Source organism: Etheostoma spectabile, chromosome 9 (assembly GCF_008692095.1).
Source record: "Etheostoma spectabile isolate EspeVRDwgs_2016 chromosome 9, UIUC_Espe_1.0, whole genome shotgun sequence".
Lineage (NCBI taxonomy): Eukaryota > Metazoa > Chordata > Actinopteri > Perciformes > Percidae > Etheostoma > Etheostoma spectabile.
In genome coordinates, this window is record NC_045741.1 from 24,960,347 (window position 1) to 24,983,932 (window position 23,586).

Sequence of the window (23,586 nt, forward strand, 5' to 3'; positions counted from 1 at the left end):
GTGTGTGTGTGTGTGTGTGTGTGTGTGTGTGTGTGTGTGTGTGCCGCCATTCTCAAACTCCGCTTGCTTCAGGAAACAACAACCTTCGGGCTGGCAAGTCACACGCTGTGAAAATGGCTATATATGGCTATATATGGCTATAGATAGATAAATAGATAGAGATTTTAGATTTTAGATGTAGATTTTATAAAAAGATATATATATATATATGGATGGCTGCTCTACCAAATGAGCTATCTGGCCGCCCATATTTTTTTAAAATCATTATCGCAATATCAAGTGACGCAATAAACAAAAGGCTACGACATATCATGGCCGACATGAGATTCGTTGTTGTTGTTGTTAGTAGTGCCTTTATTATTCAATTCAATGTTCAATTTGTTCCATAAAAGACTGTTGAAAAGGATTTCCTTTAGCTTGTTTTAATTACAAGAAGCAATTTATATTTTAGCACAGTACTGAAAGCAGCAGAAATGCAAAGCTCAGAACACTTTAATGTCTGTTTATTTATTGCAAGTAATGTCGTTATTGCGATATTCAACAACGTTATCGCATATTATTCTCAATTTGGGCAGGCCTACTTTTACTATGAAATCAGGGATAAGAAAGAAGAAAGCCCCTCAAACCTTCTTCCACTCATTTTCAGACATGGCCTTCAGTTGGTCCATGGGCACCAGCTCCTTCAGCAGCCTGGGAATCAGGACCACCTGGCTCCTGTCACTGCCAACTTTAATCATGAAGAGCAGAGCAGCAATGTTGACCATTTCCTCTTTGGTGCAAACATGATAGCCTCGCAGGTACTTTGGTAGCTCCTGGAAGATAGAAAGCTATCTTAAAACTCTGCTACTGTGGGAAACAGATTGAAACCAAGTTGTTTCTCACTACATTGTTCATTTTTGGTCATTGCTATGAAACCAGAGGGAGCAGTCTGGAACTAGTGTGGATTCTATCTCAGCTATATGTCAGGTACGGTTACGTTCACGGAAAGGTTTGGCTTTCATATTATGTGGAAAAACCAACCAGCCTGGAAAATGTGATGTGACTGAGCTGCATTATTCAAATGTACCTGAGGGAAATGGAAGATAAGATCGGCCTTTGTGTCTCTGCCCGGGATCACATTGAACCATAACTTCCTCATAAAGAACACAAGGTAGGATATGTTGACTGGCCCACCTGCAACGCAACACACACACACACACACACACACACACACACACACACACACACACACACACACACAAAACAACATGCCCCCCCACACACTTGTTTAACAGTTAAACAAGAACCATCAAAAGTGCGGTTGAGACTCCTATCAGATGATCACTTTTTACCGTCTTTGATCCTCTTGGCTTTCTTGGACCAGTCAGTGATTTGTCTCAGACTATCAAAGAAGTAGTCTGTGTCATTCAAACTGAGAACCTGAAAGTAACATAATGACAGATTTTTTTGTGTGACAGTTAATGCAAGAACACCCATGTTGAATTTCTAGATCAGAATATAATGTTCAAACATGAGACAAGTCAAATAAACCTTGTCATTTGTTTTGACAAAAAGGCTGAAGCCGTCCGCTGAAGCCAGACTGAGCCTCTTGGCAATGTTCTGGATGAGATCCCTGATCCTGGTGTTTGTCGCAACCTCAAATTTCTGAAGAGGGGCAAAAGGAATCGCTGGTATTACTGAAGGAATATTTGACCTGGCTTTTTTCCTGTGACTTCACACAAAGAAGAGGTGTGTGTTTCGTACCTCCTCAGTGTCGTTAGGGAAGTGGATTTTGTGGAAGATCTGGGTGCTGTTCTGTTGGATGGCGTCTACCTCCACCTGGTGTGGGGGGAGCTTCCTGGGCTCCATCCTACACAAGGACAGCAAATGCTTAGTCACGTTATTTTTTTAACGACACTAAAGCCACAGGGCAGATAAAGACATAAGTACACACTCTATAACTAAAATGGCAAACCAGAATGCAACACCATGCATCAACTTTGCTGATCAAAAATAAGTCTCTTAGATCCTGCAGCCATGATGAAAATTAATCAGATTTATTTATTTATTACCACACTGCAAATGCAGTGTGGTAATAAATAAATAAATTTGGTTTGGTTGGTTAATGGTCCACTGTGAAGGTGATGCAACGCCAATGTCAATGTGAGCGTTGTGTGAAGTTCTGCCTTCAAGGGTAATGTTTTTTTTTCCAACCTGGACTCTTTTTTGGTATCGAGTTAGAACGCTGTAACAGGCAGCTGTGAACCGTGGCACAATGTGATCATACAGTATAGGGCAAATGTGCATCGTAAATTTTTTCCACTGGCTTTTGCCGCTCAGTATTAATGAGAACTAGCAAAAATCAAGCTGAGTTCATGGTAGAATGTCAGACATTACCACAAAGTCATGAAATAAAAAATACACTTTAAAGTGTAAGATCCTTTTTGATTAACCAGAAACCACTCAGAAATCGATATCACCAAACCCAGCAGACTCCATGCATATAATTACTACTTTTAGCGTGTATAGAGCCTGCATATTTCTGTATGTAAATGACTGAATTAAGAGTTCATTTCAACCAGACCAGAGTGGTGATTGTTGGAATAGATGAACCAAGACGGCTTTTTGGTGTTTTATTCTGTTTCTATCACTTAAAATAAAGTGTATTTTACGATAATAAAATTACTAATTATTTAAATGGAGTATGGCAGGTTTGTGTGTTTGAGTTCAGGGATGTTTCATGTTAAACTAAAAGGATCTTACTCTTTATCTTTTTAACATCTGTAGCGATCCTTCCACAACGCTGTCAGACACTTATATAATAATCTGAACACTAATCACTTAAGAATAATAATCTGAGCATGTCAGTGACAAAAACAGAACTTTTAGAGGGCGGAAATTGAAAGTTCGCAATTACCCAATAACTTCCATTGCAGCTTGTTTAGCCGCTGCTAACTGCAGCAGTCTTGCTTAATACTGGACCAGTTTCAGAAATGTTGTTCCCATCAGTCAGTCACACACAAAAATGGAGTTACCATTTAAACTACGTAACTTCCTCTCAACAAATTCAGACCGAGAAGTCCATAGACTTTACTTAGTTTTAGAGAGCCTTTATCTCAGGAGACATTAAAAACACAAAGCTTGACATTTCCTTTTCTCACGTCATGTCGTTATGTTGAATCATGCTAGCTGCTGCCCAGGGGTGAAGTGTTCTTTTCAAGCTGAAACCACACTCTCACTGTGGGTCTTGAAACTAGGGGGGGGACACGATGCTGTGTGTTGGTGACGTATAAAACCACGCGTTGGGCTAACCTCAGGGAGCTCTGCAGACGCTGCAGGCAGTCGGAGGCCAGGGGCTCTCTGCGCCGCGACTCCACAAATCGCTGAGTGTGCTTCAGAAGAGCCTGGCTGGGGGGGAACATGCCGCAGCACAGCCACAGCAGCTGCCAGCCCTGCTCCACGCTGAACCTGGGTCAGGGAAAGAAATACATCTAGAACAATCTGAGAGCGGGAGGGGGGTTACACAATGCAAAACGTCAGTCTTCTTTTTACTGTTTGTTTACCATCTAAATCAAATCAAATCAAATCAAAGACACTTCTAGTTACTTCCATTCACCAAGATTTGATTTGCTTACAACCTTGGTTATTATCTTAAAAAATTATGCTAGGGCTGTAACTAGCAAATCTTTTCATTATGAATTAATTTCGATTAATTAAGTAATATATTTCTTGATTAATAAATTAACAATTTAGAAAGTCTTGTTTTGCTTGACCAATAGTCTAAAACCTTAATATATTCAGTTTACAATGATATCAAACAGAGAAAAGCAGAATATCTTATTGGAGAATCAGAAAATTCAAGTCAAGTTTAATTGATAATTAAAATATTTTTTTGTCAATTGACTTATTGTTGCAGTGCTTTACTATCTATAATAACAAAACTATGTATCACTACAGTAACATAATGGGTCTAACCCTTTGAGCAACATCCCTTATATGATTTTAATACATCATTAATTTAAATATTACTATAGCAGTGGAGAAAGGTGGGCTGTATTTACACACATTGCAAATACTCCCCTGTATCATACAGATTTTTGAGTTCATATACAAATAACATTTTGTATAATACAAATTTTCCCTTCCCCAGAACAAATCCACCAACAGCTTTAAATCAGAGAACCTGAGATGGTGAAAGAACATTAGCGTACCGGTTGGTATTGCTTGTCATCTGCTTCATGATCTGGCAATAGATCTCATCCCTGAGCGCTTCATTTTGAGTGGGGGGACTGAAGATCTGGTCGGTGAGCTCGAGAGGACTCTGCATCTGCTTGGTGGGGTAATCTCCCATATATTTTAGGATCGGTGCACAACAGTCAAGGAGGAACAACCATCTTGGTTTCATAAACTCTGAAAATAGTGTTAGCTGGTGATGTTTTAGGTAGACATGTTTTCATGTTGAGGAAGCTTGTTTGGTTAGTTTTGTGTCGGGCTTAGGTTATTAGCTTAGCATATTAGTAAGCTTAGCAAGGCTAGTTATCTTGGCTACACATACTAGTTTATATAGTCACGTCAAAGCTACTTTTTCTGTGTTATTTGACAGATGACTGTGTATAAAACAGGGGGAATTAGAGGGGAATGACAATCAACCAAGTTCCCAAGGCTGGAATCCGATGCGTGCTGTTTTATGGCATGCCCTGTAACTACTCAGCTACCAAGGTGAATATGACATGTCCATGGCCATGTAAGCCTAGTCACTGGCTAATGTGTTTGGTGGTGTTGGCTATATTAACTATGGAGAGGCATTCTGCTAGCACAGGCCTCTGCAGGACTCTGCATCTGCTTGGAGGGATAATCTCCCATATGTTACAGGATGGGTGCACAACAGTCATTGAGCAACAACCATTGTGGTTTTATAAACTTTGAACATAGTTTTAGCTGGTGATGCTATAGGTAGCATTGTTTTCTTTGTTGTTACCTAGGCAGCTAAGGAGGCTTGTTTGGTTAGTTTTTGGGGTTAGACTTTATTGATTTCCAGGGGGTGCGAGCCAGGTTCTGTCAGAGGTTTCTGCCATGTTGTCCACCACCCTCTTTCTCCCCTTTCCTGGCTTCAGCTATCCTATCTAATGAAGGCCAAAAATAGTATTTAAAAAAAGAGGATGTTTTGGGGGAATTGTTGGGTCTCTGTAAATTACAGAGTGTGGTCTATACCTACTACTAACAGCAGTTATGATTATATTGATAAATCAGATTGAACTGAAAGTGTCTCAAATGTTAGCCAAACAGGGCTAGCTTGCAGTGGAGGGCTGAGTTGAGTGGGTGTGTGCAGACAAAGAGCAGGTTGTTATGGGACACTGGAACACACAGTTGAGGCTTCTCTGTGCTGCGGGCCAAACACAACCAAACACCTGCTGACACTGTAGACCTGCCTGCACTCTTACTCCCAGGACATGCTAGTCCTTTATATATCTCTGGTGTGTAGAGGATATCAGTGAAGGCCAGACAGGCTTTGTGGCTGAGCTCTGCGTTGCCCACCAGTTTCTTGAGGAAGGGCTGTCTGATTGGCTCTCTGGAGTTCACCCACAGCCTCTCAGGAGCAGCGTTCCGGGACATCACCTGCCGGTTCACATCGATAGTGGGCTGCCTGTAGGATCAAGGAAGCAAGATGGGCATTCCTGCCGTTAGTGTTGTTTATGTGAGCATTATCCCGCTGATCAGCTGGGGAAAAGGGAGGGATTTCCAGATACCTGAAGTACTGGAGGGAGAATTCTTTCAGCGTGGCAGGAGCTGCTCTCTCCATCGTTCCTGTTTCTTTCTGGTTTTCCTTTATGATGTTCTTCCTCTGGTTAGGAGACAAGTTGAGGAGGCTCTGAAAAAAAATGTAAAAAATATGAAATACTCCACAGATTGTGAGCCTAATCACTCATTTGAGAAGGATGTGTCTTTGACATGTCCATATACCATGACTTCCTTGGTGGGTTTGCTGAGTGTTGGCAGGATTAAGATGGCCTCGGTGGGGACGGCCCCTGTTTGTTTGGTGCTCTCATTTTGGCCCTTTATCCAGCCACGTTCCTGAGAAAACTCGTCATCTTTGATTATTATAATAAGCTCTCCTTTCTTAAAGCCCAGGAATGTGGGGTCATCTGTAGAGGAATGGAAGTCAAATGAGTAAGGAATTAGCAGAAATGACCCTAAAAGAGATGATTTAGCCGTGACCATATAAGAAAAGAAACTAGGCCTCTGACCTTGCCTGTCGGCTTCCTTCAGGGTCACAGCATACTGAGATCTCTCTGTCAGTCCACTGAGGAACATTGTCACCAGCTCTGCCATGTCCTCAGCTGTGCCCCCACTCAGAGTGAAGTCTCCTTTCAGTGTCAGCAGGCTCACCGCCTGGCCGGGCACTTTGCCCTCCCTGGGTCATAACACAAGTAACAGCACACTGTATTAGGGGGCTTTCATATCTACCTTGTTTGGGTCAGACTTTCCAGTTTGATTCAAATCAATTTACAGTTACAAACAAAATGTGGTCTGACCAAAAGAGGTAGTCTCAGTCCAGATCAAACTAAATTATGGACCAGTTCACTTCTTGTGTGAAAGCATTTTTTGGATGGTTCAGACTTTCTGACCAAATACAGAAAGTTCTGGCAGGCTATAGTTAAGGAACAGCTCAGACAGACAGAGAGAGAGGGAAAGTGGATCCCCTCAGAGCAGACAGCTGTCGGATATCAGAGCAAAGAATAAATTAGTAATTTACATGTTTAGTGGTAGTAAATGTACAGTGTAGGTTTCAGTTTGTGTCTAAATAAATGCTGCAGCTCCTCAAAACCCTTGTCAAGTTCCTGTGTCTTGCTTCTCAACACCACAACAAAGAGAGCTGCGGTAGCACAGAGAGAGCAATCAGTGGAAAAACCTCACCAGAAGGAGAATCATAGGAGAGGATGGGGGAGGACAGGGAAGCCTGTCTACAAACCAGTCAATCACAAGAATCGAGAAATGCGGCTCAAGTGTGTGATGATGACAAGACTTCACATAGTCATGTGTAGTTCTTTAGTGTGCTTGCAAAGCTGAAGTGTGAAAGCTAACCGGATCAGGTGTGTTAAAAGTAAACCTGACTCTTCCTCGTTGTAAACTGGGACACTACACTCTGATTCTGTCTCTACCTAGTCTATATCCACAACGTTCCACTTCCGGGATTTGCTCCAGTGCCACCGGATGTTCCTTTTTCAGCCGGATGTCCGTCCCCTTGCTCTTAATTTGTGTTGGCATTCTAACTTCTGGTGGATTTCTGAGGACTATGGTTACCTGGTCCTCAGATCTCTGCAGGGTAAATCCAGACAGCTAGCTAGACTATCTGTCCAATCTGAGGACTATGGTTACCTGGTCCTCAGATCTCTGCAGGGTAAATCCAGACAGCTAGCTAGACTACTTGTCCAATCTGAGGACTATGGTTACCTGGTCCTCAGATCTCTGCAGGGTAAATCCAGACAGCTAGCTAGACTACTTGTCCAATCTGAGGACTATGGTTACCTGGTCCTCAGATCTCTGCAGGGTAAATCCAGACAGCTAGCTAGACTATCTGTCCAATCTGAGGACTATGGTTACCTGGTCCTCAGGTCACTGCAGGGTAAATCCAGACAGCTAGCTAGACTATCTGTCCAATCTGAGTTTTCTGCTGACGACTAAAACTACTTCTGAACGTACACATGTTCCACCAGAACAACTTCCTTCCTGAAACTATTTAGCAGAGGCACCGTGGCTCCGTCCGGAGCTTAGACCCGCCCAAGACGATTGTGATTGGTTCCTCCGCAGCGCTGCGGAAAAAGGTCTCTCTATGAGAGCCTGGTCTCTACCTCACGGTGTGGACTCCGGTGACTTCAGGGAAGGAGAGCTCCAGCAGCCTCTTCTCTCTCTCGTCCAGGAAAGTGATACCAGTCCAGTTTATGGCCACAATGAACTTGCTCTTTGGCAGCGGAGGACCTTAGAGAAGAGACATGGGAAAAACAAGCTCAATAAATCCTGTGTCTTAGATGAAATGAGCCGATTTAGGAGTTATATTCCTGTGCAGCAGTGAAGTGTTGCCTGCCCTTTCTCTATCATGGTCCCCCCCCTGAAAGAAAGAGCTTGAGTGCAGCATTAATGTGTACACTGGTAGAGGCCCTATCATCAGCCTACATGTACATGGAGCCTTTACTTTATGGCTGAAACTAACAATTACTTTTTATAAGTAATTCATCAGTTATTTTCTGGATTAATCGATTTGTCAACTAAATGACAGAAAATAATTAAAAATGTCCATAACAAGCTGCCAGACAGAGTTCAAAACTCAAAAGATATTCAACTTACAATCAAACCCAACACCAAAAAAGAGAATCAGAGAAACAAGACACAAGAAAGGATTGGCCTTTTAGTTAATAAATAACAAGTAATTAATTCCTTACCTAGTATAATATAATTATGTCCATAATCTCATGTAGGGAAAGGGGTACACTGGTCTTGTGCTCTAATTAACCCCAGTGTGCTGATGTTGGCGTCATGCATGTCGCTGCTAACAGAGTTAGTCAGAGGGCTCTGGGCAGACTATTTAACAAACTGGAGTATGACGTCTTTAATCATTTTACCTTTCTAAGTTATTTGTTTTAAAGATTTCATATCCAACAGAAAAACACATTGTCTTTTCTTCTCACCCATGGGTGTAAACAGCCTTATATGATATTATTTAAATGAATATTATTATCATAATTTGTGAATCTATAAAATATATACATACATAACAGGAGCTATGACACAGTGTGTGCTAATAGATGCCTACCTGACAGTTTGACTACTTCAAAGAACCTGGAGAAGAACATGGGCCACTTCTCTCGGGCGTAGTCCACCATCTCGGCCTTCACGGAGTCTGCCTTCTGTCTTGAACTCAAAAACGGACCCTTGGGTGGTTCAGAAGAAAAAAGTCAGAAACTTCAACTCAAGGCTATTGTAGAGCTTTTTCTGTTCAGTTCTGTTCATGCTGCACTTACTGGTTTGTAATAATAATAATAATAATAATAATAATAATATTGTATGCTTTATTAATCCCACAAGGGGAGTGTGGTGGGACTTGTTGTGAAATTTTCAGATTATGAACTAAATTGAGACATTAAGGTCAGTGTCCAACATAACCTCATAACCTTTCCAGCCAGAATAATATTTCAACTTTGTGCTTCCATAGATTACGGGAGACGTACCAGCTGTATAATACCCGTGCCGCTAACCCTGCCAAAGCCACAGAGAAAGATAACACAGAACACATTTGTCTGTTTGACGAGCAAATGTAACGTTCAGCTCCTTGTAGCTCTGTTTTTGCCTCTAGCCTCGTCCTGTTGTTCTCCGTCTGCATCCAGATCTCCACTCGCATCCCTGACTGCCTGCCTCACCCAGCTGCCCTGGTGATCTCTTAGTTTTGCAATAAACCGTTTAAGCCTGTCTTGGGGGTCCAGTTTGGTTTTGAAGCTTAAGCTTAACAGAGTATGAGTTTAAATCCACCTTCAGGAAGACAGGAACTTCCGAGAGTTGGGACAGTACTGCACAGTAACACAGTGAGGTTAAACTGTACTGCCTGCCTAAATTAAATGCCCAAAACCTTCTTCACATGTATGTGAAGTGAGTTGTAGTCTTCTGCTCTCACTTTGTCTATAACCTGACTGACCTGAGCATGAGCAGTGCTGACCATCTGCACCCACTTGGCCTCTGACTTGGCCTCCAGCCGAGAGTTGTTGATGCAGTCCTGAACTGCTTCCTTCACATGTTCTGCACAGCTGTCTGAGCCATGCTGGATGTAGAGATGTTTCGCAGCGAGCTGAACATAATCCTCCTCCTGTGAAAGTGAAAGTGAAATGAAGACAAAAATACATGTCAAATGTATATCTTAGAAAAGTGGTTCCTAATAACGTACACTCTTTAGTAGCCCCTACCAGCACAATATATAAAGAAGTACAACATAGAGCTGGCAGTGATAGATTCATTAAACAGCAGCCTTGGAACTGGACACCCCTGAGTTAATTCATTATTATAGTAGAATTTTTGTATTTTAAGAAATATGCATGATGCTTTGAAATTAGCATTTTGCAAAATATTTCACCTACCCCCTGCAGTTCTCCGAAGCACCCCCAGGGGTACACATGTACCCCCATTTGAGAGACACTATGAAACAATGTCGGAAGAAGATAATCATCCAAATATAAGCCCACCTTTTCACTCTGGTACTCTCCAAACTTCAGCCCGTGGATGATCTGTTTGTAGATGAGGTCTGTGCTGATCGCGTCCTCTTTGCAGTCGTGCCAGGGGGTGAAGACCTCCTTGCGGAAGAAGAGACGCCAGGGAGCGTGCTGTTCCTGCCCTCCTCTCCTCTTGACTTCCTGCTCACACTGGGAGATGGCATCCATCACGTGCTCCCGCCCGCTGCCCAGAGCCCACACCTTCAGGACAGGTCAACATGTGAACTTATGAATATCTAGATATTCTAAAAATCACTAAAACAAGAGGAAACAATAGTTTCTTTATTAATGTAAAATGTCTTAAAAAGGTGAGACAGTGCTGTGTAACCAGTGTGCAAAATACACCTCGGACATCTGCTTATTGGAAACCCTCAGTAACATCTATATTGTCCAATAAATATAAACGGTGGAGGCCAAATTTGACCCATTCTGATCTGGTCACCTTAGGTGTAATCTACTTTTGATTTCATTTTTAAATTTAATTTGACTTCAGACGTAACTCTTCTTACCTTATTAATTAGGAAAGATTTATTTTTCAATTAACTTAGTTTTTTTGGATGTGGAATTCCTTTTAAAATGTAATCATTAATTATTATTTTTTTACGTCAGTTTTGTTATTTAAGATAAAATACAATTTCATAGGGTTAGTTGTTAAGAGGACACTTAAAATCGTATCGTAAACTTAAAATCGTGAATTGAGTACACGTTACATCCCTAAAATGGGGTATAATTGTCCCTTATGTATAGAATACTGAATTCCTACTACAGTAAGATACAGTACACACCGAGCGGATGTAACGGCGTACCTTTTCATACAAGGCGACATAGACTGAAAAGCCAAAGGTGTCTTTGAGCTTGACTTTGTTGGAGAGGAGTTGGCAGATCTCTTTGGAGGTAGATGAGGAGTCAACAGGCAGGTTAATGGAGCGTCCATCCATCAGCAGCACAGACACTATCATGGGCTTTTTTGTCTTGGTTGCCTATCACAGTACAGAAAATAAAATGACCATGTTAATTAAACATTAATAAGATCTACTGTGCATGGAAGTCCATAAGTGTTAAAGGATCAATTCCCTAAACAACAAAAACCCATTGTCACTTACATTGGTGGTATCGAGCCATGCAGACAGTTGGGTTTAGTTTGTCGTGCTCACAGCATAGAAAATTTATATTTACAAAATTCAACACTTATTGTTTTTCTTAAAAACAATGCCCTATACTCTATGTAATCCACAAACCTCACTGTAGAAACCTTTCAATGGAAATACTTTTAAAGCTATAGCGCGTAGTTTCTGTCCCCCCCATGAGGAAATCTAAGTAATGACAACAACACTGTCAGTGCGTCCATATGATACAAGCCTTCCATCACCGTGCACCGCCCCGCCCCCCTCCACACAGTTGCTAGTAGCCAAGGAGGACAAGGAAGATTTAAAAATCATGACGGACTCTTTAGAAGAGGTTATTATCTTTACTTGAGTGTTTGTGTGTGAAATGTGCCAGACAACACAATCTTCTGAACAAATCTACGAGAGACGAGAGTTGATCGTCTTAATTAGCTTTGGAGCAACTCATTTGGCAAGTTTCTGTCTCCCCCATGAAGAATTCTAAGTAATGACAACAAAACTTTCAAAAAAATAACGTTAACCCCCCCCCACCCACCCTAACGGACTCGTCTGAAGAGGTCCTTATCTTTATCCGGTTTTCTGCTGATGACAGTCGGCGGACACCACCAGTTTCTAAACATAGTCATACTGAGAAATCCTTCTAATCCTTAAGTCTTATTTAGTATCAACTCAAATGACAAATGGCTTGAATGTAAAGGACGTTCATTAATATGAAAAAAAAACGCACTAAAGCTTTAAATGAATTTTTGTGCGCTGTCAGAAATCTCAAACTTGGACAAATTAAACCAAAAATATATGTTTTTTTTCAAATTCTACAGGGATAATGCTCATGAAACCATTTGAAATATTTGCAGGACCTGCAGCTCCAGCCAGGCTGGAGGCTCCCCTCGCACTCCGTTCATTATTGTGCGCCGCAGCCTTTCAGCGCAGTAGGAAGCGTAGCCTCCTGGAGCAAAACGGATGAAACTTTGCAGGTACTGCCAAAAGAAGAGATAAGAAGAGGTGAGTTAAACATCCCAGCACGCACACACTCTGTATGAGTTGTACTAACCCTTAGAAAGCGATCACTTGGAGGGAAAACACCCAGACAGAGGGACAGCAGGATCCAGCCACGGAAGTAGCTGTTGCGATTGCTGTTATCTTGAAGCTGCTTGCAGATCTGACAGTAAATCTCATCCCTGGACAGACAAAAGACACATATTATATTAGTAGAGAATAAAAAGATAAAACCTGGATGTATGTGATTGTAAATGGAGCTTCTTTTACCTGAGGTCACGTCTGACTATGGCGTATCCCACGATGAAGTGGACTTTTTCAAGTGCCGTCAGAGGCCGGTCCAGGGTGGGTCCTTCTTCAGTCATGATGTCACTGTCCTCCTTCACAGTCTGCAGGGTGGGAGGCTTGGAAACTTCAGTCAGATCATCCGACTGTAAGAAACAAAACATCCATCAATATGTTACTAAGTGAACAGCACAGCAACACTAAGTCAAATAGCTTTTGAGGCTTACACCTCACCTCCTCCATGATGATCGAGGGTTTCCTGAGGCTTGAAGTAGATTTTGAAGTGGATTTTTCTTGGATTCTGTTGGTGGATGCTTCCACAGTGGATGCTTTTTTGTTTCTGGACAGTAGGTCAGTGAATGTGGATCCCTTCCTTGTTCGAGGGCTTCCTTCTGGCACGGTGTAAACCTTTGGGTTTGGAGCCGTGGCACCAGGCACAGCAGAAGCCTTTTTGTTTCTTGCCAGAATGTCTGTGAAAATGGAGGCCTTTCTGTTTTGTGCGGGCTCCTCGGGTACTGTGGAAGGTTTCCTTTCTTTGTTATTCCTTAGCACCCTCTAAAACAGTCAGAAAATAATGCTTTTAAATCTATGAAAAATGAATAGTAATCTACACAATAAGGCAATATTCCAAATTAATAAAGTCTGTTTTTGTGCGGATATTAGTCTCGCTTTGCCAGACCTTTCCCAGAAGTAGTTTTAGTCGTCAACAGAAAATTCAGATTGGACAGATAGTTAGATAGCTGTCTGGATTTACCTGCAGAGATTGAGGACCAGGTAACCATAGTCCTCAGATTGGACAGATCGTAGCTAGCTGTCTGGATTTACCCTGCAGAGATCTGAGGACCAGGTAACCATAGTCCTCAGATTGGACAGATAGTCTAGCTAGCTGTCTGGATTACCCTGCAGAGATCTGAGGACCAGGTAACCATAGTCTCAGATTGGACAGATAGTCTAGCTAGCTGTCTGGATTTACCCTGCGAGATTGAGGACCAGGTAACCATAGTCCTCAGATTGGACAGATAGTCTAGCTAGTCGTTGGATTTACCCTGCAGAGATCTGAGGACCAGGTAACCATAGTCCTCAGATGGACAGATAGTCTAGCTAGCTGTCTGGATTACCCTGCAGAGATCTGGGACCCGGTAACCATAGTCCTCAGATTGGACAGATAGTCTAGCTAGCTGTCTGGATTTACCCTGTAGAGATCTGAGGACCAGGTAACCTTAGTCCTCAGAAATCCACCAGAGGTTAGAATGCCAACACAGAGACAGAGGACCGGGACGAACATCCGAAAATGGACATCCAAAAAGGGTGTTATCCGGTGGAATTTCCAGCAGAACAAGAGTAATCCCGGAAGTTGAACGTGGTGGATCCTTCTAGACTATGGGGATATTCACCTGATCCAGGCCAACCATGTGGCTGAGACGCCTGTCCTTTCTGGAGATCAGCTCCTGTGGCACAAAGCGCTCTTGCGTGGAGGCTCCCTGGACCTTCTTCTTCGGCTCAGGGAGGTCTCCCATGAACCTCAGGATGATCCACCACACTGTCAGGGAAGCCTGGTGATAACATAAAAGAAAGAAGTTAATGAAATAAACAAAGATATTCCTCATAATAGAACAAGTGAAAGGATGAATTAAAGTGATTTAAGAGAAGCACCAGGACATCTCCTTTGTCTTCATGGTAAAGCAGGGGCTGCGGAAGCCTCTGGCGGATGTGAGTGTGGGTGGCTGCACCCTGGAAGTACATGGAGGCAAATTTGGAGAAGGAGTACTCATCCAGATCATCATAGTCTTCTTTGAGAAGATCTTCTTCCATAGGGATTTCATCGATGTCTATCTCCTCGATAATTGTCCTTTTCCCCTCAAACTAATGGAAACAGAAACACACATGCAGTGACTGACTCTACCAGGAATAAAAAAAGTGCTAAACTTTCCGTTCTCGAACCTCAAATCCAACAGGTGCTTGGCCCTCCTGCCCTCCAACCATAACAGGCAGGAAGTCAAAGATGCTGTCCACCATCTCCTGGTCTGTGATGGACTCAGTCTGAGCTTTGGCCTCCATCTCTTTCTTCCGCTTCAGCATTTCCTCCAAATGTTTCTGTTTCTCCAAAATGACTCGCCGCTCTTCTTCTTTCTCTTTAGCAGAGAGGTAAATCTGAAAGAACCCAACACAAAGGAAGGTCAGGGAAAAAGGAACCACAACAGCCTGCTTTTACTACTTAATCAACAATGCAACCCAAATAACTCATTTGTAACAGCAGTGAACAACATTCAAAAAATGAATACACATAAACTGTAAAATTATGATATCTTTATTGATAATTACTTTCTGCAGACTGTATTTTACAATTGACACCCAGAAAGAGTTCTTCGAAGTTATTTAAAGTGAATATACTGTAAGTAACTTTGAAATGTTCTGATGATCATAAATGACCTGTAACAGCAAACAAGACTGACAGTGAAAAGAAAGCTAGTTTTATATAGTTTTTACAGATTTTCACACAGATTTATTTGTTACGCCAGAAAAGCCTGTGTTGTTGTATCCAGCCAGGTAAAAGACAGCAGGAGATTTCTGTATGTAGGCTTCATTGTATTTTAATATTATTTTAGAAGTGATATGTTGTAGTTATGGCTGATACTGGAGCTGGACCATCACATAAAAGAAGGAAATTAAACAAACAACTTAAAGCTAATATAATAGTTATTATAAAGTCGGTTGCTACAACAATCTCTTAATGCGTTGGCTCGTGACCCAGTGACAGTGAAACCTGGTTTAGCTCATGAGACATCCAAAGTAGGATAAGTTACCGTATGCAACACTTGCATCTGTCACATATTCTCTTATTGTATATGAATGATTTTCTGTGTGAGAAAAACATTCATCCGGACTATATGACCTCCCCGTACCACTAACTCTGTAATCTACAGTGGGCAATAATTCAAAGGGGGGCAGTGAAATCAACACAAACTGAAAGTGTCATATAGCCACTTTAAGTTGAACTTACATCCGTTTTCTTCTTTTTGACAGCTTTTCTGGCCAGCGCACCCCTGGTGTGTGCCTGCAGTAGGATCACAGCGTCTCTCTTGCGCTTCCATTCCTTTCGGGCCAGGTATCCTCTGGCTTGGGCCTGCAGCACGAGGGCTGCCTCCCGCTTCTTCTTATACTGGAAGTGGAGCTGACGAGACCGAACCTGTGCCTGCAGCCTCGCAAAGCCCAGCTGGACCTATGAAAACATAATTGAAGGGATTTATTGCAAGTCAAGCCTGTATTTTCACGTTGTTATACTACATATTGATGTATTAAACAGTGACGCACCACTCTGTACAGCTTTCTGCCTTTGTGTCCTCTCCAGTGTTTCTGAATGACAAGAGCACCTGCCTTTTTCCTCAGGAATTGTTTCCTATAGAGGGCGTAAGTCCAACAGACATTAAGTTGTAAACTACATGAGCAAATAAGAAAAAAAGCAGCTCATTTTAAAGCTTTAGCCCAATACCTGTATTTGTATCCTCTCAGGACTTTCTGGATCAGAAGGGCTTTCTCATTTAGTTCTTTGATCCGCTCCACCTCGAGCATTGTGTCATGGAAGTCCTGAGAGAAAACCGTAGCAAGTTTTTATTTTGGGGAAATATTCACTCCCAATGTACATATTATAAGCAACTGAATACCTGAATATATTGGAAATTATAATCAAATAATGTGTTTTTTGAGGCTGTACTAAAGCATATTAAAAAGTCGGGTGACCACCAGCGTTGTGTTGCTGTGTTTCTAACAAATCCCTCAATAACACAAATGGGAACCTGATAGTGGCACTACAGGAAAGGTCAGGGGTCACCAACATTATGAGGCTTCATATCCAGACAACCCTGAATAAAAACTACATTTAAGTTCCTCAAATGAGTGTAATTACTATAGTTTTTATGTAACAGTAAAATTACTTATCGGAAATTTCTATTCTATTTCTTTCTTTCGAGAGAAATTAAAAGCACAGTTCTGATTACAATTTAGTGGAATTATTATTTCAACATCAGGTATTCACAGTTTGTATGCCTCCACACATATCCTTCACTAACAACAGACTGGACATAAAAATGAAAGGCAGCACCTTGAGGAATATCTTTGTCTTGCCAGTCTTCCAGTCGCCCTCTCCAGCAAGCACTGACTCACAAATGCTTTCACAGCATTTCTCTTTACCTTCCTGTAAAATGAATCATCACTCAAATACAGCAAGAGAAGATGAGGAATGGTGTGAGGACGTTATGATAAAAAATATCACGTTAAGACCTCCAACTTACTCTTTTGGGATCACAGAGGGAAGTTTTCAGAAGGACGCGGTAGCGAGTCAGAAACTCATCGAATGTGTAGCGGACGGGATACCCAGCTTTCCGGATCCTGATGGTCTCCATCATCCCAGAGTAACGGAGCTGGCGCATGCACAGCTCTCTGTCAAACAGCTGAGACACAGGAGGAGTGGGATCGGATTTACTCACACTAAACTATTTCAGTCATTTCTGGTACACATTTAGGAAGAGTTTCAGTTTGGTCGGAGTGAATGCAGCTTCTTTCCTCACCATGGGCTTCTTGAAGTCGTTGGGTTTGATGCAGCGTATGAAATAGGGCTGGCACACAGTCAGTGTTTTCATCAGGGAATCCAGAGACTGACGGAACTGGCCAGTCAGAGTTGGCACACGCTTCTTGCTATCAGACGCTTGCTGTCAGACACAAATAAATGTCAAATAGATTAAGTAATTACATAGATAATTAGCAGGTTTTATTTTATAACTGACAATATATTTGTGTTTAATGTTGAAGCTAAAGGCTGCACGGACCCGGAGGCTGTTGTTGGCCGAGGTGACGATCATCCTGGGGTTGACGCTGCTCTTGATCGTACTGGTAGACAGAACATCCTGAAAGGTGTGTTTGAGGAGTTTATTGGTGGAGGTCTCCACCAGGTGAATCAGATCTGAACTGAGGGCGTCACGGTTTTTCTCAAGGAAACCTCAAAACAAGACCCACAGAATAAGAACAGATTACGGGACGGGACCTTTATGAAGGAAATTAAAACCTATATCACCACGTTAAAGTCGAACAAAATGCAGAGTCACAAAAGAACTCGCAAAGTGAAGAAATGTATTCAAATTGAATAAAAGCAACGCAGAGTAATAATAATCTCTACATATTCAGCAAAATATATTTGGACGAGCATAAGAAAGAACTACAAGACCACGGAATGAAAAAAAAGTATTTCAATGAGCATTAATAGTAGCGTTAGACGTAGACAAACGAAGACTTGTTTAAAATTATTGAAGACTTAGAACACAATACTTCAGCAAATGTAAGACCTTTTAAGGCCTAAAATGTGGATTTTGAAATTCTAGATTTTCAAATCTGATGCATGTTAAAAACGTTTCTACATCAGAAACTTAGGGCTTCTTTCCACCAAATTGTCAGGTAGAAATAGCGTGGCTGGTTCCCTATAACGCTCTTCAGGGGTAAAATAAGTTCACTACTTTCAATGAATTTGGGTGTCTAATCCTAATCTTGTAGCATCTGAAAAAAAGTAACAAAAATGTAAAAAAAACAAAAAAAACAAAAAAACATTTAGACCCAGAAGAAGTCAAAAAAAGTCAAAGTTGCATGGTGGACGGTGGGGGGGAAGACGAGCACAACAATGGTTTGTTTTAAAAGTACCTTTTGAATCATAGAAGACCTTTCCAGCAAAATGTTGGATTCCAAACTCTGTCTCATAGTTGTTCTTGGGGGGAAAATAGATGTTCCCTTTCCCATGGACCTGATTCATTTTTAGGAGCAGGGTGGTATCTGTGCCCTGAAAACAACACAGAGGAGAGTTAAAACCCACATTTCCTTTTTTACATGAGCCTTTTACGAGGTACAAGGAGGCTACAGACCTTGGGGAAGTTGCTCTCCTCATCAATCAGCGCCAGCATGTTCAGTGGTTTGTTGGCCAATACGTCCAGGGTGCATTGGTTGTCTTTGTAGTCTATTTTCTTCCACACAATGTTTTCATGGGCATACTCTTCCTGCTCCAGTTTGAAAACATGCTTGACGAAGAACTGCTGCAACTGCTCATTGGCAAAGTTGATGCACAGCTGCTCAAAGCTGCAACAGTTCAACAATTGCAACAGCACAAGAGGAAAAAAAAGATGGGTGGATTGTAGGCAATGTGTCAATTACCAATGTGTCCTTTGTCTTTAAAGACAGCAGCAATAGAGCTCTAAGCTCATGAGAGTTGTTGTGAACACCAACCTGTTTTTGGTGAAATTCTCAAAACCAAAGATGTCGAGCAAGCCTATTGACTGCTGGACCTTGTTGGAATCCTCAGGTGGCTTGTAAACGGCAGCGTTGATTTTGTCCACAATCCAAAGGAAAAGTCTTCCATAAATAGCCTGGACAAATATACAGAGGACAGCTTTTCATATTATACATAATGCCACACACTGTTTGAACAAAAGAACACAAAAGATCCAAATGTCACACACTAGCTCTGTTTCCATCCACACATCTTTATCCAAATTAAGTGATATCAAATGAAAAATGCCTTATGAGAACAATAAAATTCGATGGAATTTCATGAATATCGACACAAAGGAAATAAGTTTGGTTTCATCAGATTTTCTCTTGATTGATATATGACTTATGTGATAAACGCTGATGGAAACCTTATTTGCTGAATAAATAAGGAATTGATTAAGTTTTAGGTCATTTTAGGGTTGCAACCCGCCACAAAACGCAGAAGAAGAAGTTGTAGTTCATTTCCCCCCAGTATTTCCTCAGTCTGCACACATGGGGGGGGGGGGGGGGGGGGGCACAACGACAGCATGGACGTGTCAGGAACTCGTGAAGGAAATGGCCGACAAAGGTTAGGACAAGCCGTGGGACGTCCTGGGAGACAATGGAAGACGCTCAGACAGAGACATGTCTCAAAAAAAGAGTCTTGCAGCGGTGCCGGGTGGGCAATTAAAGACAAGTTGCATCTGCATCATCATAGCGATGTGTTGATAGTGTTGTTTTCCTATTGTAGTTTGATATGTTGCTATCAGCTGGCCCATAATTATTATATTACAACCTGTCCTACTGTCCTACAGCGTGTGATGTCATCACCACAGGTTCTTATTGGCTGTAAAGCCGTTGGATGAAAACACACTTTCACCAGATTTAGTCACAGGAGGTTTTACCAACTTCAGATAATTTGATTGACAAGTGGATGGAGACGTAGCTACAGTGACATGTCATTACATCCATGCTGTGGGAAATGTCTCCATTGTTAACTGTTTCTGCTCTCAAACACATTAGCCTTGTCTGTCCTGGTCAGGTTTGAAAGACACTTTGGGCCAATCAAGGGTATAGAAAAGAATTGTGTTCAGAAGATAACTCCGAAAAACTTTTCATCCAGTGTTAACTGCAGATCAATATTATTATGCTATACTTTAAGCTTAAAGGTCCAATATGTAATATGTTTACAGTAATAAATCCAAAAATGACCGCAGTGCATATATTAAGGAAACATGCTGGTATGAAATACTATCTTTTCTGCCAACAATGCTACTTCCAGTATGTTCTCCTTTTGTAATGTCCGTTCCGTGACGTGATGTCTGTCTGTGTTTGGGCCTGTGTGTTGGTATCATCTGGCCAGTTGGACAGCCAGGCCGGGTTGCCAGATCTGTCTGTAAACACGTGGAGCCAGCGTGCTACAGCTGTAACGTTAGTACAGCCATGAAAGCAGCAAACCAACTAACAGGATCAATGGAGGTAGAGTCTACCCGACCTAAAGAAACAGCATGTTTCTAACCGTGGCGTGACCAGAGACGTAACAAACAAAGACGTTAACATATTGTAGGTTAGCTAGTATCATAACAATATACTTACATCAGTATCCTTGCCTGCTAAAAGTTAGCATGTTAGTTAACATGATAGAATCCATGACTATGCTGCTAAAGTTTAGTGTATTATCATACAAGCATGTCCTTCTACTTCTTCTTCAGCGATCACTCGAGACGAGTAATAAGTCAGTTAATAATCAGTAAATTTAAGGATATTTGTCACGTTGATGGATGTTGAGCTAAGCCTGACAATGAACCAACGGTTCCATTCCCGACCTTTTTATCACATGACTCAATCCAACTAGTCAGTGTCTCTGGCACCCATCACGGCAGGTGCCTTAGTTTTGGACTAAGCTGTGAGCAGTTCAACCAAAACAGGATTTCCTTCCCACCTCGGATTACTTTGTTTCAAAGAATTCCAGAGGCCAGAAGTTAACTTAAGTTAAAGTAACATTTTATGTAAAACAGCCACAGCACATCAGGTATCATTCCTTTGTTGTTAAGAATGAAAAGGTTTGGCATCACTGACCATGCACACGCATCTATCGTGCACAGCTTTCCCTTGTGGGGGGTGTGGCTTAGGAGACCATTTTGGGCTTTAGCAGAAAGGGGGGAGGGACTGAGAAGTTGTTAATGCTCAAGTCCTGGATCTTTGAAATCCTCCCTACGACTCCTTTAACATGAGCTGCATAACCTTTTGAAATATGAAAACATAGCTCCAGACTTAGTTACCTTGACGAAGGCGTCCCTGCCGTCCACAGCCTGGGCAGAGGTCAGAGCTTTGGTCACACTCTCTCTGGCTGTCATGAAGGAGCGCTGAGTCAGACTTTTCCCCAGCGCTTTGGGATCCACCTGAAGTAACGGGACAACCACAGTCACCTCACCTCCTTTTATTGGCTTTTTTCAAAAAGAAGAAAAAAAAGACCAAACTACATATACCTCCAAAAGTTGGCTGGCCATGGTGGCGTTGGATGATTTGAGGATGTCACAGCCCTCGAGGTTATTTACTATGGTACCTGAAATCACGCAAGAAGAATATCTTTCATGGCTCAAGAGATGCAATTATTTATTTATATCTACAGGACATGTATCCAGTGGTGAAAAAGTATTGGCTGCTGTGAGCAGCTGGTTATCAGCAAACTTCCTGCTACTCAATTCAGCCAAAACTGAGATGATAGCTATAGGACCACCTAGATTAAGTCATTTTTATGACAATTTCACTCTGTCCATTGATGACTTGATCATTAAGTGCAAGGACAGAGTGAAGAATCTTGGGATAGTTTTTGATCGGTCACTTTCATTTGACCTGCATATTAAGTAAGACAAAAGTCGCCTTCGCAGTCGACGACGCAGTGATCTACCTGCTGCACAGGTCGCTGCTTCACCTGGAGGACAGCGGGAGCACTGTGAGAGTCATGTTCTTCGACTTCTCCAGTGCTTTTAACACCATCCAGCCTCGCTCCTCAGAGTGAAGATGGAGAGTGCCGGAGTGGACAACATCTGGCTGCATGGACTACGGACTACCTCACCAAAGACCACAGTATGTGAGGCTCCATCACTGTGTGTCTGACGTGGTGCACTGAGCACAGGTGCCCCCCCGGGTACGGTGCTCCCCCTTCCTTTTCACCCCTACACCTCGGACTTCACCACACAACCCCACCCATGCCACATCCAGAAGTTTCCGATGAACCAGGTTGGTTGGTGTCTCTGAGGGAACGATCGGAATACAGGTCGGTTAAAGGACTTTGTCAGCTGGTGTGAGCTCAACCAGCTTCAGCTTAACACCAGCAAGACAAAAGGAGATGATAGTCACTTCAGAAGGAAAACATCCCTTTCTCACCGGTGAGCATCCAGGGATTGGACATTGAGTAGTGGAGAGCTCAAATTCCTGGGTGTTCACCTAAACAATAAACTGAACTGGATGATAACACCCAAGACCTCTACAAGAAGGGCCAGAGTCGCCCATCTGCTGAGGAGAACTCAGGTCCTTTGGAGTGTGTAGGACTCTCCTCAGGACCTCTATGACTCTGTGGTGGCCTCTGCCATCCTCTACGCTGTGGTCTGCTGGAGGGGGGAGCTCGGACCGGACAGGAGCAGACTCAATAGACTGATAGGAGAGCGAGCTCTGTCCTGGACTGTCCTCTGGAACCATAGAGGAAGTAGGGGAGAGGAGGATGTTAGCCAAGCTGACATCCATCATGGACAACACCTCTCACCCCCTACATGACACTGTGGGGAGCAGCTCCTTCAGCAGCAGACTGATACCCCCCCCCCCTACATGACACTGTGGGGTCCCTGAGCAGCTCTTCAGCAGCAGATGTAAACCACGATGTAAGAAGGAGGGGTACCGCAGGTCCTTCATCCCGGCCGCGGTCAGACTCTACAACACCTGCTCTACCTGATAGTGTTGTAGTTCTGTTCCTGTTTTTCTCCCATCTACATCACACACTTTCTGTTTATCTTTAATATTGGTATATTATATTATTTATTAAAAGTACTTACTTCAATATTTATGGTCTCAGGTTAATATAATTTAAATATGCTACCGACTCTTGCTTCTTTGCTTAATTACACATTCAACTTAATTTTTAACGTCACTACACCGCAATATTGTTCTCTTATCATGGACACGCACTTTAAAATTCTTTTGTTTGACGGCATTTACTTACTCAGTCTACCATATTTTCATTGTCTATTCTTTCTTGTATTTCTTGCCTTGTATTTCTTGCCTTGTATTTCTTTGTGCTTACTTGTTTGTGTGTTATTGTTTTGTTTTTTGTTCTGTTTTTTGCTGTTGCTGCTATGCTGCTACTTGTAACGACAGAATTTCCCCGTCGTGGAATAAATAAATAAAGTATAATCTAATCTTCTTTCATCTCCGAAGAATTGCAAAGACCAGATCAGTATTGTCCCTTAAAGATGCCGATGCCCTTATTCAGGCCTTTGTTACATCTAGACTAGATTATTGTAATGTCCTGGTCTCGGGGCTGCCTAAGAAAAGTCTGCGAGGTCTACAAATGGTCCAGAATGCTGCAGCACGTATTCTTACTGGATCATTGAAATACATACACATGTGTGGGCCTCACTTCACTGGCTCCCTGTCCAGGTTAGAGC

The 23,586-nt window shown here is 42.2% G+C and overlaps 1 protein-coding gene across 1 annotated transcript in view; it reads right to left on the bottom strand.

Moving 5' to 3' along the window:
- Positions 1–23,586, bottom strand: part of myo7ba (myosin VIIBa) — a 29,983-nt gene that overhangs the window by 2,018 nt on the left and 4,379 nt on the right. The window contains exons 10-44 of the mRNA XM_032525799.1: positions 21,412–21,488; positions 21,205–21,324; positions 18,899–19,038; positions 18,541–18,751; positions 18,323–18,458; positions 17,461–17,630; positions 17,203–17,343; positions 16,927–17,085; positions 16,737–16,829; positions 16,128–16,222; positions 15,950–16,034; positions 15,639–15,857; positions 14,579–14,788; positions 14,291–14,500; positions 14,032–14,190; positions 12,872–13,192; positions 12,623–12,783; positions 12,408–12,534; positions 12,214–12,333; positions 11,039–11,212; positions 10,206–10,433; positions 9,665–9,832; positions 8,789–8,906; positions 7,830–7,956; positions 6,225–6,391; positions 5,941–6,122; positions 5,727–5,848; positions 5,469–5,623; positions 4,191–4,344; positions 3,292–3,447; positions 1,744–1,849; positions 1,531–1,644; positions 1,332–1,419; positions 1,067–1,173; positions 627–812 (exon numbers count right to left, since the gene is read on the bottom strand). Of these exons, the coding sequence (XP_032381690.1) occupies positions 627–812; positions 1,067–1,173; positions 1,332–1,419; positions 1,531–1,644; positions 1,744–1,849; positions 3,292–3,447; positions 4,191–4,344; positions 5,469–5,623; positions 5,727–5,848; positions 5,941–6,122; positions 6,225–6,391; positions 7,830–7,956; positions 8,789–8,906; positions 9,665–9,832; positions 10,206–10,433; positions 11,039–11,212; positions 12,214–12,333; positions 12,408–12,534; positions 12,623–12,783; positions 12,872–13,192; positions 14,032–14,190; positions 14,291–14,500; positions 14,579–14,788; positions 15,639–15,857; positions 15,950–16,034; positions 16,128–16,222; positions 16,737–16,829; positions 16,927–17,085; positions 17,203–17,343; positions 17,461–17,630; positions 18,323–18,458; positions 18,541–18,751; positions 18,899–19,038; positions 21,205–21,324; positions 21,412–21,488 (5,306 nt within the window). The remainder of the gene's footprint in view (positions 1–626; positions 813–1,066; positions 1,174–1,331; positions 1,420–1,530; positions 1,645–1,743; positions 1,850–3,291; positions 3,448–4,190; positions 4,345–5,468; positions 5,624–5,726; positions 5,849–5,940; positions 6,123–6,224; positions 6,392–7,829; positions 7,957–8,788; positions 8,907–9,664; positions 9,833–10,205; positions 10,434–11,038; positions 11,213–12,213; positions 12,334–12,407; positions 12,535–12,622; positions 12,784–12,871; positions 13,193–14,031; positions 14,191–14,290; positions 14,501–14,578; positions 14,789–15,638; positions 15,858–15,949; positions 16,035–16,127; positions 16,223–16,736; positions 16,830–16,926; positions 17,086–17,202; positions 17,344–17,460; positions 17,631–18,322; positions 18,459–18,540; positions 18,752–18,898; positions 19,039–21,204; positions 21,325–21,411; positions 21,489–23,586) is intronic.